General features: G+C 41.6%; 1 protein-coding gene across 21 annotated transcripts in view; it reads right to left on the reverse strand.

Moving 5' to 3' along the window:
- The window catches only part of YEATS2 (YEATS domain containing 2), a 110,263-nt gene that overhangs the window by 20,902 nt on the left and 72,194 nt on the right, over window positions 1-17,167 (reverse strand). For 11 of the 21 annotated variants that reach the window (XR_001627387.2, XR_463564.3, XM_056819835.1 and 8 more), the window contains 5 exons: window positions 14,603-14,764; window positions 13,604-13,731; window positions 11,140-11,298; window positions 9,184-9,360; window positions 6,270-6,450 (listed from right to left, as the gene is read on the reverse strand). Coding sequence is in view for 19 of the 21 variants with exons in the window: in XM_056819835.1 (XP_056675813.1) it covers window positions 6,270-6,450; window positions 9,184-9,360; window positions 11,140-11,298; window positions 13,604-13,731; window positions 14,603-14,764 (807 nt within the window). In the remaining 2 variants the exon portion in view is untranslated. The remainder of the gene's footprint in view (window positions 1-6,269; window positions 6,451-9,183; window positions 9,361-11,139; window positions 11,299-13,603; window positions 13,732-14,602; window positions 14,765-17,167) is intronic. The other 10 variants (XM_056819836.1, XM_056819829.1, XM_056819831.1 and 7 more) reach the window with 1 other exon arrangement.

A 17,167-nucleotide genomic window follows, 5' to 3' on the forward strand; every position in this document is an offset into this window, starting at 1 on the left:
CTTCGGTCACAATTTACTCACCCACTCTTATATCTACTACAATTTATATCTTCCACTATCTTAATCACTACAGTTTATACCCTCAACCATTTTAACTATTACAGTTTATGGCATCCACTCTTTTAAATGCCACACTGGATGAGGTAGGGAATCCCTGAGCTACATGGATGATGAAGGAAGTTCAATGCTGGTGGCAGTGTCCTGGAGACAGGAAACCTTCATGGTTCTTGTCACTGTCTACACAAGAGGTGACAAGGGCCTGAGGGGTTGAAAGTAAAGAGGGAGAGAGTCTGTTTAGATTGCCAGGGAGCTCAGCAGAGAAAGGCTAAAACAGCCTGCCTGGGATAGTAGAGCAAGACTCAATACATTTGTCAACTAGTATCTCTTTGGCTTCTGATGTAAAGATGCAGAGACAAATCTCAGAATGGTCCTGCCCCTCAAGAAGCTTCTATCCTTTGGTGTTGGGGGATCACGAAAGAGTATTCCCCTTACTATAATAATTAGGAGGCAAAAGAAAGAAGGCAGGAGTTGCAATCATGAAATCTGACAAAGCGAAAGCAAAAATAGACTTGATTAAAAGGGATAGGGAAGGTAAATATATTTTGTTAAAAAAGGAATATAGATAATGAGGAAATATCACTAATCAACATGTATGTACCAAATAGTATAGCACCTAAATTTCTAATGGAGAAACTAGGAGAATTGAAGGAGGAAATAGACAGTAAAACCATATTAGTGGGAGATTTGAACTAACCACTATCAAATTTAGATAAATCAAATAAAAAAATAAATGATAAAGAGGTAAAAGAAGTTAATGAAATCTTAGAAAAATTAGAGTTAATAGACATATGGAGAAAAATAAATAGGGACAAAAAGGAATACACCTTCTTCTCAGCACCACATGGCACATTCTTAAAGATTGACCATACTCTAGGTCACAGAAACATGGCATACAAATGCAGAAAAGCAGAAATAATAAATGCAGCCTTTTCAGATCATAAGGCAATAAAAGTAATGATCAGTACGGGTACATGGAGAACCAAATAAAAAAGTAATTGGAAATTAAATAATATGATACTCCAAAATCAGTTAGAGAACAAATCATAGAAACAATAATTTCATCGAGGAAACTGACAATGGTGAGACATCCTTTCAAATCTTATAGGATGCAGCCAAAGCAGTAATCAGAGGAAAATTCATATCCTTGAGTGCATATATTAACAAACTAAGAGGGCAGAGATCAATCAATTGGAAATGTAAATAAAAAAACTTGAAAGCGAACAAATTAAAACCCTCCAGAAGAAAACCAAACGAGATCCTAAAAATTAAGGGAGAAATTAATAAAATCAAAAGTGATAGAACTACTGAACTAATAAATAAGACTAGAAGCTGGTACTTTGAAAAAACAAACAAAATAGACAAAGTACTGGTCAATCTAATTAAAAAAAGGAAAGAAAAAAAGCAAATTAACAGCATCAAAGATGAAAAGGGGGACATCAACTCCAATGAAGAGGTAATTAAGGCAATCATTAAAAACTACTTTGCCCAATTATATGGCGATAAATATACCAATCTAAGCAATAGGGATGAATATTTACAAAAATATAAACTGCCTAGACTAACAGAAGAAGAACTAGAATTCTTAAATAATCCCATATCAGATAATGAAATCCAACAGGCCATCAAAGAACTCCCTAAGAAAAAATCCCCAGGGCCTGATGGATTCACAAGTGAATTCTATCAAACATTCAAAGAACAGCTAATTTCAATACTATACAAACTATTTGACATAATAAGCAAAGAGGGAGTTCTACCAAATTTCTTTTATGACACAAACATGGTACTGATTCCAAAGCCAGGCAGGCCAAAAACAGAGAAAGGAAATTATAGACCAATCTCCCTAATGAATAGAGATGCAAAAATCTTAAATAGGATACTAGCAAAAAGACTCCAGCAAGTGATTAGAAGGGTCATTCACCATGATCAAGTAGGATTTATACCAGGTATGCAGGGCTGGTTCAATATTAGGAAAACCATCCACATAATTGAGCATATCAACAAGCAAACCAACAAAAATCACATGATTATTTCAATAGAAGCAGAAAAAGCCTTCGATAAAATACAACACCCATTCCTATTAAAAACACTATAAAGCATAGGAATAGAAGGGTCGTTCCTAAAAATACACAGTATATGTCTAAAACCATCAGCTAATATCATCTGCAATGGGGATAAACTAGATGCATTCCCAATAAGATCAGGAGTGAAACAAGGATGCCCGTGATCACCTCTATTATTTGACATTGTACTAGAAACACTAGCAGTAGCAATTAGAAAAGAAAAAGAAATTGAAGGCATTAAAATAGGCAAGGAGGAGACCAAGTTATCACTCTTTGAGGATGACATGATGGTCTACTTAAAGAATCCTAGAGATTCAACCAAAAAGCTAATCGAAACAATCAACAACTTTAGCAAAGTTGCAGGATACAAAATAAACCCGCATAAGTCATCAGCATTTTTATATATTTCCAACACAGCTCAGCAGCAAGAATTAGAAAGAGAAATCCCATTCAAAATCACCTTAGACAAAATAAAATACTTAGGAATCTATCTCCTGGACAAACACAGGAACTATATGAACACAACTACAAAACACTCTCCACACAACTAAAACTAGACTTGAGCAATTGGAAAAACATTAACTGCTCATGGGTAGGACGAGCCAATATAATAAAAATGAATATCCTACCCAAACTTATTTATCTATTTAGTGCCATACCCATTGAACTTCCAAAATTTTTTTTTTTACTGTTTTAGAAAAAAAAATAACAAAGTTCATTTGGAAGAACAAAGGATCAAGGATATCCAGGGAAATAATGAAAAAAAAAATACAAAGGAAGGGGGCCCTTCAGTCCCAGATCTCAAACTATATTATAAAGCAGCGGTCATCAAAACAATTTGGAACTGGCTAAGAGACAGAAAGGAGGATCAGTGGAATAGACTTGGGGCAAGTGACCTCAGCAAGACAGTATATGATAAACCCAAAGATCCCAGCTTTTGGGACAAAAATCCACTATTCGATAAAAACTGCTGGGAAAATTGGAAGACAGTGTGGGAGAGATTAGTTTTGGATCAACATCTCACACCCTACACCAAGATAAATTCAAAATGGGTGAATGACTTGAACATAACGAAGGAAAGTATAAGTAAATTAGGCAAACACAGAATAGTATACATGTCAGACCTTTGGGAAGGGAAAGATTTTAAAACCAAGCAAGACTTAGAAAGAGTCACAAAATGTAAAATAAATAATTTTGACTACATCAAATTAAAAAGTTTTTGTACAAACAAAACCAATGTAACTAAAATCAGAAGGAAAGCAACAAATTGGGAAACAATCTTCATAAAAACCTCTGACAATGGTTTAATTACTTAAATTTACAAAGACCTAAATCAATTGTACAAAAAAATCAAGCCATTCTCTAATTGATAAATGGGCAAGGGACATGAATAGGCAGTTTTCAGATAAAGAAATCAAAACTATTAATAGGCACATGAAAAAGTGTTCTAAATCTCTTATAATCAGAGAGATGCAAATTAAAACAACTCTGAGGTATCACAATTCTGAGGTATCAGATTGGTCAACATGACAGCAAAGGAAAGTAATGAATGCTGGAGGGGAGGTGGCAAAGTAGGGACATTAATTCACTGCTGGTGGGGTTGTGAACTGATCCAACCGTTCTGGAGGGCAACTTGGAACTATGCCGAAAGGGCGATAAAAGACTGTCTGCCCTTTGATCCAGCCATAGCACTGCTGGGTTTGTACCCCAAAGAGATAATAAGGAAAAAGACTTGTACAAGAATATTCATAGCTGCGCTCTTTGTGGTGGCCAAAAATTGGAAAATGAGGGGATGCCCTTTAATTGGAGAATGGCTGAACAAATCGTGGTATATGTTGGTGATAGAATACTATTATGCTAAAAGGAATAATAAAGTGGAGGAATTCCATGGAGACTGGAACAACCTCCAGGAAGTGATGCAGAGCGAAAGGAACAGAACCAGGAAAACATTGTACACAGAGACTGATACACTGTGGTACAATCGAATGTAATGGACTTCTCCATTAGTGGCAATGCAATGTCCCTGAACAATCTGCAGGGATCTAGGAGGAAAAACACTATCCACAAGCAGAGGACAAACTGTGGGAGTAAAAACACCGAGGAAAAGCAACTGCTTGACTACAGGGGTTGAGGGGACATGTCTGAGGAGAGACTCTAAATGAACACTCTAATGGGAATACTAACAACATGGAAATGGGTTCAAATCAAGAACACATGTATAATAAATACCCAGTGAAATCATGCGTTGGCTATGGGATAGGTGGTGGGAGGGGGTTGGGGGAGGAAAAGAAAATGATCTTTGTCTCCAATGAATAATGTTCGGAAATGACCAAATAAAATAATGTTTTTTAAAAAAATTAGGAGGCAAAGATGAAGTAACAAGTGGAATGTTTTGAATGTAAAAACTGATTCAAAAATCACTGTGGGTCTTTTTTTATCATTATGTTTTTAAAAAAATATATTCCAAATTTAATTTCTTTTAAAAAAAAAAACCCAAACATCTATTTCCTCTCTTCATTAAAAAGAAACAATTACCAAAACACTAGTCTGGTCCCAAAAGTACAGGTCTCTCTCATCCTGAACCTGTACTAGGAGGTGCTTCATTATAGGGGTTTTGCAATCCTGAGATTGTTCCTGCTTTGATCAAAATTCCTCCGTTATTTGTCTTGACAACATTGTAGTAACTACATAAACTCTTCTATTAGTTCTGATGTCGCTTTAGACCTATCTTTCCAGGTGTCTCTGAAAACACGTATTTCCTCTTTTCTTAGCAAAATACTATTTCATTTTTATACCATACTTTGGTTCAGATGTTCCCCAACTGAGAGCTACCCTTGGTTTCCAGTCCCTTTTTCCTATGAATCCTTTTCCTCTTTCTCTGATCTCTTAAGGGGATGGCATAGTCAATGTACTGCATGGTCAAACTGAGGCAAACCGAGGTTAAAACTCCCATGACAAGAGTGGCAACTGTTAATGAATGTCTGTAGATATCCTTGGATCCATGGAACCATTTTTATTTGTTTCCAAAAGCACAGTTGTCTATTTTAGGTTTGTGTCAATTTCATGGGTCCCTGTAGCCATGTAGTGAAGAAAAAGTGATGAAGCCCTTGAGGAAGGGGTGGAACGGAGAGCCAGAAGGACACTTGGAAACCATGGACCTGAAACCCCCATTTTCTGCATGAAGCCACTCTGGCTCAGTGGTCCAGGGTCAGAGCACAGCTGAGCTTGGATGGAATAAAGGACAGACAGGGCCTTGGAAATAATTCTCACAGCTGGCCCAGAAGGAGAGACTCGGGCTAAGAGTTGCTGCTGAAAATGAATAATATGGAAACAGGTTTTTTTTGATCTATATTCCACATATAACCCAGTGGAATTGCTTGCCAGCTCCAGGAAGAGGGAAGGGAGAAGGGAGGGAGAAAACAGGAATTGTGTAACTTTGGGGAACTTGTGTGTAAATTTGTTAATGAAATAAAGGAAGAAAAAATTAAGCCACTGCTCACTGATGACCCAGCACTTCTCTGATGTTCTAATAAAGAAGCAGGAAAAAAGAATTTTCTCTATGAAAACTTCATCTTCTCTTTAATTTGTCAGGAGTCTCAAATGAAGCAAGGTGTGCATACATGAACACACAAATACTTTTTGGTGATTAGGATTTTCAATCTCTCTGTAAAATAAGGGTTGGATAAGAGTTTCTAAGGACCTTTACAAGATCTCCCCCCCATCCAACCCCTTATTTTACTCTGGCAAGTCCCTTTGCCTCTCATGAGGCCTCAGTTTCCTCATCTGTAAAATGCGGGAGAGGGGGTGTTTTAGGATGAAACTGCTTCTAAGGTCTCCTCCTATTCCACCTTCTAGGATCTATGGCTCCAACTGAGTCACAGCCAATTGCTGCTGGCCATTATTTCTAGAAACACTGAGGATTTGCAAAGCCACAAAGGAGGACCTTGTGTGACACAAGCCTGAGGGGCAGGTGCTGGGATTATCCTCATTTCATACAGGGGCAAACTGAGACTCAGCAAGTTTAGCAGGTTAACCAGCTAGTGCGTGCAGATGGTGACTGATGAAAACCTCAATGCACATTGGGAGCTGGGGACATCGGGGAGGTCCCGAAGTCAGAAAAGAAAAAGAAAAAGAGGACGATGCTATTACCTGAGACGGTGGCTTTGCCAGAGACGGAGGTCGCTGTGGACATGAGGGACGTGGCGCTGATGACGGCTGAGGCACCAACCCTGCCGGCCCCAGCTGGGTTCACACACAGTGTCTGCTGCCCGCCACCTTTCCCAGCAGGCACCACTGTTGACGCTGAGCCAGACGCTGCTCCTTCTGACTGCTCATGGTGGCACCGGGAGTGACAGAAGTTAAAGAGAGAGTGTTACTTTCCATCTTTCAGGGATCCTCCAGGCAAGTGAAAGGCAGGGGGGTGGGGTGGCGAGAGATGGCATCAAAGTCAGGAAGGGCTAAGTTCAAGTACCACCTCCTCGGCTTGGTGCTGAACATGTCCCTTCATCCTGTGTTTCCCCAGGCAGCTCTCTGACTCTGAGAAGGTCCCTACCTGCACTCCTTACCTGGGAATCCCCTTCAGTAAAGACACCCAAGGCCCCATCCCCCCTCAGCTCAGGCCCAAGGAGGCCCAGAGTCTGTTTTAACCTGTTTGTCATACAAACCTCCCCTGCAAAAGTTTCTAGCGTTCAGAGAATACAGACCCAGTCAGTCTTCTGGCACTGAACCACTGAACAGCATTAAGAAGACCTGGGAGGAAGTCTGGCCCCTTGGGGGACAAGAAGGAGCACCACGGGCTGGAGTACAGGGCAGAGCTCTGGAGGGATCTACCTTCCAGGCACAATGCCTACCCCATAAAAGGGCAGAGAAACTAGTAGCCTGAGGGCAGTCTGGGGCAGGGGGATGTCTACATTACAGAGGGAAAGGCCTCCTCCATGTCCAGACAGGCACTGAAGAAACTCAAACAGCTCCTGATGGCCCATTTCAGGGTTTCCTGCCTTGACAGGGGAGCAGTTTCTTAAATTAAAATGATATTTTTCCTGCTTTAGTTTAAGCCCATTTCTAGTTTTTCTGACTTCTACAGATGTAAAGAACTGTTTAACATCATCCACCTTTTCACGTCCTTCCCAACATATACTGATTTTTCATCTGCAGGAGTAGGTCCCTGCGATTCCTCTGGCTGACACCACTATTTATTACTAATGACCTTTTAGGGATGTTTCTTAACCTAATGGTCACTAGCTAGTCTCACAATAGTACCACCCATTCCTACTTTGTCCAGGTAACAAAGTCACCAATCTCAAAGCTGACTTCCTCGGAATGATGGGGCAGTCTGTAGTAATAGCTCAGACTCCAAACTGAGAAATAAACTCCCCAGATAAACACTACCCTTAACATAGACTGAGTTCAGATTGTTGTCAAGGGATAGAATGCCTACTGCTACTTTGAAACAATGGAAATACACAGGGGTCTCACTGGACCACAGTGGGGCACAATGGGGGAGGACATTATCTGTAAGCTCTCATAGTCCTGGAAGGGATAGTCTTCGCTGTTTGGGGAGGGGGAAGTGCAACAAAAACCCTAATGGGAGCTGAAGCATTTCAGGTCCTTGCAATTAAGATGTGTCAACTAGATTTAATCCTCAGAACAACTTCTGTGGAAGGAGAGTCCAGTTTACTGCTATCATGCCAATCTGCCCCAGAATGCTCTGTAGGCCTAGCACTGTTTTCCTAGTTCCTGCACATTTCAGGAGAGGCATGGCCCCTTGTATATCTTATAACCAGCAGAGGCACATCAATGGCCGTCCTGAAATGCCCCTATTCTGTCCAGAATTTCTAAAAATGATATATGGAGGGCTTAAATATTGTAATCAGTATGTCAAATTTCTCCTTGGAGAAATAAGCTATCAAAACAAACTAGCATGAACCAAGTATCTATTAGAACAAGGAAGCTCTTTGTAACAAATACACATTTGAGATATTTAGGAGGATGACTTATATTTGCATAAATTTGATTTCGTTCTTGATATATTTCAGAAATGAGACCTTTATCAGAGATACTTGATATAAAACTCTGCCACTCCCCCCACCAGCTTTCTGCCTTCTTCAAGTTTTGGTTTCACAAGTTTTGTTTGTTAATAAACATTTAAATTTAATATAATCAAAACTGTCATAGGATAATTAAATGGAAACACTACTTGTTAAAAGGGTGATCATTCCTAGTCATTACTTTTGTGCACAGAGCATTTCTGATTCAGATTTCTTGTTGCCACTGTAATAAGAGAAAGGCTCTGATAGAAAAGAGACTCTGGCTCAGACCTCTTGCCACCACCAGAATCAGAAGAGGACATGGCCTCTGTCACACCAACTACACAATCCAGGGTGGGACCCAAAGGCGCAGCTTCTGCTCCAAATAGCCGGCAGGGGTCCTTCTCTTCCCCGTCTGACATGTACGCCCTTATTTCCCCACTGTTTCTATGCTGCTTAGTATTCCCATACTATACAGCTGATGAAGCTGATGCTCTGGGCTCTCTGACTTAAGTTGTGAATGTTCAGAACATGGTCTGCTCTTGCTCTCAAAGAGGAAATAAAAATCCCCAGTGCCCCATGAACAATTCAGTTAAGGTGAGCAGCCATTCAGAAAAAGGCAATTGCCATTCTGGACCCCGAGAGCTCATGTCACCACAAATCTTGGTTGGGGAGCTTGGGTTCTCGTTCTCCCAAGTCAAAATCAGTACTGGTTCCATGTGCTATCTGTGGCATGCTCACCTTTCTGTTCCTATCATGTCATCTCCTCTGCTCTTAAAACCCTCAGCACATAAACGAACATCTGAAAATAAGGTGAGAAGGCCAAAGTAAGGGAAGGTGTCAGAAGCAGGAAGGGTCACGGAACCCAGAGGGAGAAGGGCCTGAGGAGGCTGGCTGTCTCCACCGTGACTCCAGGAGGGAGGCCACCTGTGGTAGTGCTCTATGGTGGCAGCACAGCAGTGCTGCCATGTTGCTCTCATTGAGAGTTTTGCCCAAAGTCCTGGAATCCTTTTCCTGGCCATTTCAGTGCTTCTTACCTGCTGTACAACTCCGTTGGCCGAGAGAGACACAGCTGGGGAAGTGGCAGCAGTGATCACCCCCCCTGAGACTCTCAGGACGGTGGTCCCTGGCTTGGAGAGTGGGGTGGAAGCAGGCACAGATTTCAAGGAGCCATCTGAGATTTTCATCAGAGACGCCTGCCCACCAGGATTTGCCTATAGAAAGAAACAGTGTGAAAATAATATGTTAATAATGTTATCCAGGTGCCTGGATGTCATTTATAAGGCAGCTTGAGAATTCGAGAGGCTCAAGCAGAACCCATGATATAAGTCATATGACTGTCTCATTGGGGGGGAGGGGAGGTCCTGGTGTACTTCTGTAGCCATGGGAACGTTAATAGTTTCTTAACTGGCAAATGCAGTTGGAAGCACAGACCAGGTGGGTTGGTTTTCAAGGATGCCAGGCTAATTTGTCTTAAAGTCCAAAGGATATTTCTGGGTAATGGATGGGACTCCTGACTCCTCCAGCCCTTACCGTCGGAAGAGAATACTGTGGGGCCTGAGCAGTTGGAAAGAAGACTTGCTCCCAATCCCAAAGCCAGGGTACTGTGCAGACTTAAACCTGCATCTCCCTGACTCCCTGACAGGGCAGGCCTTTGCCATTCTACACACTAGCTGTCCAAGTACTGTTCTAGGGGCCTCTCATGCTGTTTTCACATAGGGATAAATACAATTTAATGAGCTAGTGACACTAAGAATCTGCTTCAAGCACTTTAGACACTAAAAAGGATTCCCTGTTGTTCTAGTGAGCTCCGAAGTTGGGTAGTGAACCTCCTGGCATGCTAAAGACTCAACAGATAGTTGAGAGATGTCTTCCTTCAAAAACATTCATTACTATTAATGCAACTCACCCACTTGAGAAATCTTCAGTGACTTTTGACTGCCTTGTGGACAAAATTCTGAGTTCTCAGCCTGGCCCTGAAATCCTTCCCCAGCCTGGCTCCCAGCTTGTCCCCTTTCAGCCTTATACCTAGTCACCCCACTCTCCCTGCTTTCCCCTCCAGGTGAGCTGACCTAGTGCACATACACATACCAGGTTCACTTTTGCAGAGGCTGCCCTCTAGCTCACTTCCATCTTGTAAGATCCCTACAAATGACTCTGAGAGGCAGTGGAAGCAGAGTGGACAGAATGATGCCATAAGGAGGGGGGCCACCAAATCCCATGCCACTCACTAGCTGTGGGAGTGGGGCTGGTCACTAATTCCCCTGAACTTCAGTTTTCTCATCTGTAAAGCAGGAATGTGATGACAGCACTGGCTGAGCAAACTTGGCTAAGGATAGATGAGGTCCAGTATTAGGTGAAACCTCATGCCAATTGGACAATGCCAAGCAAGTGTCACCTACTGATAAAAGAAGAGATACCAGCATGCCTCCCAGCCCGGCTCAGGGGCCATGTTGGGCCTAAGGCACTTCTAGACCCTCCTCCTGTTCCTTCCTGAGGTGCTTTGCATAGGATTATGTACACTACTTCCCACAAGTACAATGACATTTCTCTTGGAGGCAGAGACCATTTGGTTCTGTCTTTTTATGTCCAGCACATATAGGAAGCATCAAATAAAAGTTTGCTGAACTGAACTTAGACCATGTGAAGAACAGCCACCTAATGTGTTCCTACACTATCTTGGACTTAAAGGAGCCATGAAAAATCAAGGGCTGCCTCATCTCTCTTAGGAGTCACCTAAAAATCTCTCTTCCTCATCAAGCATTCTTTTCTCCTTTGCTCTATATTTCCTGAGAAAGAGGCAAAAGTTTTTCTTATCAATATTTACTGCTGGATAAAATTGGCAGGTCTAGAGGATACAGAGGATGGTAGTCTCATAGGAGGAAGGTAGAATTTTCTTTGGAAGGACTGAGTTAAATAGTGGAAGGAAAGGAGGAAGAGAGGGTGAAAGAAATGGAGAGAGAAGAAGTTGGATTGGGGAAAAGGGATAGTACCTGGGTAAACAAAGCCGTCTTTTGCCCAGAGATGACTTTTAACGCCTGCTGTCCTTGTGTAGAAGATGCACTGACTCCCAAACTGCCCTGTACCACTGATCCAGTGGCCAACTGCTTTCCAGAACCCTGGGGAGATGGCTGGCCAACTAAAAATGTGCCCTAGAAACAAAAATGGAAAAACAAAGATCCAGAGTCACATGCACCTATCCTTAAAGTCACAAAAAGAGACTTGGTTATAGAAAACAAAGCTTTCTATAATTCTGATGTTCCATCAGCATTGAAATGTAAAGCTCCCAAGTACAGTACACCACTCCCAATATTTAGAAAACAAAGTTCAAGTGAACCAGCTTACATTATGGCCATAATTGATTCGGTGAAATCTGAGTGCCCTCTTCCAGTTCCAAACCACATTCACCTTACCCCAACCTCAGTGGTACCTGTCTTGCCTTCTAAGCTAACCTGATAATGATTTTCTGATATGCAAATAATGAAGGCCACAAGTATATTACAAAAAGGATCTCTTAGGGACCATAAAAATGCTTATTTGCTTTCCTGTGGTACACTTCTCACTTCTACAATGGAAGGGATGCAGATTTCCTCTCAGTGAGCACGCATTCCTACTACTATCCAGCAGCCCCTCCATGTCCAAAATTTACTACAAATGTATTCTCTAGTGACAACTCAATGATGATTAGCCAGGAAGGCCTTCTGAACTGAGACACACAAACTACTACTCAAAGTCTCTTCAGCTTCAGAGGCTCCAACAAGGTTGGCATTACACTGGTAAACCCAACAAGGCCTCTACTCCCCTGAGGAGACATTGGAATACAATGCAAGTGAAAGGTGGAGGATTCTGTCTACTTGAAACACCAAGCTGTGTCAATTGCAGGGCATTATGAAAAATCTATTAAGGTAAAGAAAACTGAGATAGGATGAAAACTATTACTTCAGAGTAAAATGATAATATCTGCATGTAATTATTTGTATCCAAAAGATGCATTTGCATACTCAGGAGAAATTTTATTACGTTACAGTAAAAATATTTTAAAATTCATGTGGCAACACCACTCCTTTTAGTGTTAATACTTCTTTCCCTAGGGATACTATTAAAAAGCTCTTTTTAGCCAGACCTATATTTAATTCCAAAAACTAAAGCAAAATGAAATTTGGTGTCTTAAAAAAATGCAAGAAGAATTTCTCTGAAGTTTTCCTCTTCAACAAATATGAATACTTAATGAAGCTAGTTATGCTTAAATACATTAAAATAAAAATTTCTGTATAACAAAAAAATCTAAGGTTAGAACACATTAGAGAAAACATCTATGGAAGGGATAAAAAACGACAATTAAAATACAGAGAGAATATTTACAATGGCAACTTTCAGTCCTAAAAGGAAAGGAAAAATTTTCAAATAAGAAACAAACTCTTAATAATTAGTTGAAAAGATGCTCAACACAGATGTGAAAATGAAAACAACTTTGAAATACCACCTCATACTCATCAAAATGGCAACAAAAACATAAGTAGCAATAAAATGAAGGGCCAGAAGGGTAGGGGAGAAACAGGTAGACAAACAAGTATCCTTGTTCATGGCTGGTAGGTGCCAACTAGTAGGATCTTTTTAGAAAGTAACTTAGCAGTCAGAACGCAGTGGAAGTTATGAAAAGAATCTTCTCTTTTAAGAGAGAATTCCGTTGCTGGGGATATGTTTTCAGAATACTAACACAACAAACTGATGGAGTGCCTTTTAAAAGACTTAGCATGTGACATTGTTTGTAATGATCAGGAGCTTTATGAAATCCTATAGAGTGAGAGAAGCAGAAACAGAAGCACCAAGTACACACAACAGGAATAACTGAAAAGGAAAGATGAATAGAAAGGACTCAAAACCTGATGGGGACTGGGGAGGTGGGAGATGGTGCACATTTTCAGCATGAGGAGCTGAAAATTTCCCATAGCCACACAGGTTAGAAGGGATATTAGAGGCCCCAAATCTACTCCCTCATTACCCACAGTCACCAAGAGTCTGAGGTGGGATTTGAACCATGGCCTCCACTAACTGAGATGTAAACAGACTTCAGCTCAGTTTACCTACTTATGTGAATGTTGAATACTGGGCTCATGACAGATTTTTTAATACCGAGGATGCTACCTGACAGACATAGCTGGGCCGGGACAAGAAGGAAGCCGTGGCCTGTGTTGCCAGAAGGGGGGAACTCCTAGCTGAGAAGTCCAAAGCAGACCAGGCGTTGCTCATTTCTACGTTATGTACATGACTACTCTGTGGTCAAACGAGAGGCAGCCACTCTCCCAAATGCAGGGCAGTTGAAGCCTCAATGATCCCAAGATCCTGGCTCCAGATGTCAGCATCTGGGAGCTGACTGTCCTCAAGGGCAGCTCCTGAATCACCTTCCACAGTTTAGTCTCTAAGGAATTTCAAAGAACAGTGATGAAGAACCCAAACCTGCGGAGTTTGCTTGAGGATATAGGATGTGTATGTCAGGTGTGGGGATACCCCTCCGGGGTTTGTGCCCGGTGTTCCTGCACCACCACCGCTGCCTCCGGCTGCAGAAGAAGCTCCTCCCTGGAGGTCTGGAACACAAAGAAGTGCCTTCATCAAACCGGCCAATATGGGTGCTCCTGTCCCTCCAAGGTCCTGGGATTGTCCCCACTCTGCCTCTAAAGTATACTTGATTTTTTCCAAATTGACATCCTGCTCTCTAGAGCCAGAAGTGGTCTGAAAGGGTTTTCATTATCTACCTGATCAGGGACTGAATGTACAAATTCCAAAGACAGTGGAGACAGGTCTGAAAGGCTATTTGTGATTTGATGTGGGAGAATAGGGAGGAAAAATTAGATGTTGGCATTTTCTAGCCAAGAAGATTTATGACTGATCTTTCCCCAGTATCTTATCGTTTAGACAAATGGACCAAATTTGGAGACATTTTCCAGTCTTCTTAGATTTTATTGAAACTCAGAGATTATGTTCTTCCTGTCTGGCTTTACCTCCCTGGCCTAAATTCAGAGGTATTTTTCATTCACTAAGGATTAAGGCACACTTGGGACCAGGGAGGAATCATTAATTTCAGGTAATATTTCATCCTTAGAGACACAAAAGTATTCTTTAGGGGAAGCACATTTCTCTGGTATCAGAAGAGATAAAAATTAATTAGAAAAAAGCAGCTGAGCTGAGACACTCAGAAAAAATATCCAAGGAAGCTTCTGTGATGCTTCTTCCTTCAAGCCCCATGGCCACTTGAACACAAAAATGGGTTTCCTGAGGGAATACCCATTATTTCTTACCCAAAGTAAAGTAAGGCTACCCGGCTACCCTTCACTGAAGAAGTCCTTAGAGCAGGTAAGAACTGCTGTCTGCCCCTAAGCCCAAACCATTCCCTGTACAAATCCCACAGATGAACATGTCCATCTCCACATGGACAAAATGATTCCAAGAAAGACTCACTAGCATTGTTGGTGGCTCTCAGGATGGCTCCTTGAGGGATCAGCAGAAGTTTCCCTTTCCCAGAAGGGTTCTTGCTATTTGTTGTAAGGTACAGTTTGGTTCCAGGAGGCAAATTTGCCAAGTTGGCCAAATTGGTGGCAGGTAGCTGCAATGTAGCCATCACTAGAATGACAGACCGGAAGGTGGGGATGAGACATTTGAAAAAAGAAACATCAATTTTATAAAATAAGGTTGTAACAAATAAAACCCAAGCTATTTAAATGTTCAGTGGAAAGAGGTGACTATAAAAATGATGGCCATTCTTTATGCAATCAATGTCTGTGATCATAGCACTGGTGCCAAAATAAACACTTCACACACACACACACACACACACACACAATACCTATATATACAGTCATCCTTTGCTATATCGCAGTTCACTTATCACAGCTTCACTGTATTGAGGGCTTTAAAAATATATCTAATTCTGAATCACAGAGTTTTTGCAATATCTCAGCATTTTTTAAGAAACCACCAGTTTAATGAATGAAAGATCCAACAGCAACTCCCTGCCTACCCACAACCCAACAAAGAGAGCAGCTGAGCCCAGGCAAGGTACTTTGGACAGGAGGTCCTGGCATTGTGATAGAGACATGAAGAGAGAGAGGTTTTGCAGGACTTGTGGACCAAGATGCAAGATGCAGTTTATTCTTCTATTTCAGCACACAGGAGAGTCACATCAAATGAAGAGGAGAGAACAGGCCAGAAGCCAGTGAGTTCCTGAAGACACATGCACAACACCAATAGGACACTTCTAAGGATGCCAGAGATGCTGGGCAGGGCCCCTAAAAGTGGGGCCCTGGGACAGAGGGATCCTTCCCTATCATGCCCAGCTAGCTAGAAGATGGAGAGGCTTAGCTGCCCTGACTGCCCTTTTCATGCTAGGTGGCTAGTCAGCTAGGTCCCTTTGGCCTCAGGCCAACCCCTTCTGTCCCCTTCAGGAAAGCTGAGATGGCGTTCTTGAGGTTAGAGGGAGTTGAACTAACTCCTAACCAACAGCTGGGGACCCATGGGTGCCCCTCACCAGCACTGTGTTCTGCATCCTGGGCACTGGTTGGCTCAGTGATTGTAGCATCAGTCTGTTTGTTCTCCGACTACTTTGTGGATTTTGACCTATTATGGGGGTGTCTGGAGTGTAACTCCCATTATAGGTGAGGGATCACTCAGTGTCTTTGTGTACACACACACATGTCTACATACTATATATATATATATATATATGAAGAAGAAGGAGAAGAGAAGGAGAGATGAGAGAGAATCAATAAGCTTCAAGCCTATCAATGGGCAATATGCCTGAAAAGTTCTCTGTTGTTATACTTGGGCACCTGGTCAAGTTTTCTGTCCAACCCAATGGAACCTCTAGTTGACTGTTTTTCAAAATAGAAGTCCTCATATTTTTTGGTCAGGGAAGAAGTTTTATTTTGGTTCAAACCAAGAAAAATGGTGTTCAAGATCCATCATCTAGCCCAAGAGAGTACACCCAGACAATAAATGGCAAAGTTTCTAGGATTGTGAACCTTCCTTTTCAAGTCCTACACTGTTGACTATAGCAGTTATGTCACGGAGCTGCTATGTGTTACCTTCAACTCTAGAGGCTGCTGCAAGTTTGTCACCATCATCAGTCAATTCAACATGATGTCAGTTACTTGAATTCTGAATCTCTTCGAAGTAGAACTCAGTGAACTGCATGGTATATTCAACAATTCCATTCTTGTACTCAGGAGGAGTTATGCCATGGCATAGGTATGCCTGTCTTTTTTTTTTTAACCTGTTCAGAGTATCATTTGCCAAGGAGTCAAGAAGACTCAACTACATTACAATTTAAAAAGGCAAAATACATGTAAGGCATAGCAAGGTGTTAAATTACTGAGAATCACAGATTTTTAGGGGTAGAAGAGAGATTTTGATTCAAACCTAGCTTAAGACAACAGGAACACAAAACTCTGTCTTCAAGGAGTTTACATTTCACCGGAAGAATCAAATGTCCATCATTTTATAAGCCCTACTAAGTGCCTGCTCTATTCCAAGCACTGTACTTGGGATATAAATATATTCCAACTGGGCACGAAGGCTTGGAGAAACCAAGAAAGACTCCTGGAACAAATGGCATTGGACAGAGATAGAAAGGGAGCTGGGGTTCCACCAGGCAGAGATGAGAGAGAATAGTCTAGGGATGGGGAACAGTCAAAGTCATGGTAATGGGCAAAGGTATGAGAAGGCTTGTAAAGCCTATAAAAGATAAAGAGAAGCCTCAATCTGAGTGAAAGGAAGAGAACTACCAAAGAATAGTACCATGAGAGAAAGAGACAGACAGAGGGGAAGAGAGGGGGAAAGAATCTGCAATGGAGAGGGCAACAGGGTCAAATGCTTCAAAAGGCTGAGGATGAAGAAAAGTCTACTGGATCTAACAAAGAGATTTCTGGTGACCTTAGAAAGAGCAGTTTCTTTCAAGTGGGGATGGAAGCCAAACTGCTAAGGATTTAGAAATGAGTGGAAGATGAAAAAGTAGAAGACAAAAGTGTA

Source organism: Monodelphis domestica, chromosome 2, assembly GCF_027887165.1.
Source record: "Monodelphis domestica isolate mMonDom1 chromosome 2, mMonDom1.pri, whole genome shotgun sequence".
In the NCBI taxonomy this organism is placed as follows: Eukaryota; Metazoa; Chordata; class Mammalia; order Didelphimorphia; family Didelphidae; genus Monodelphis; species Monodelphis domestica.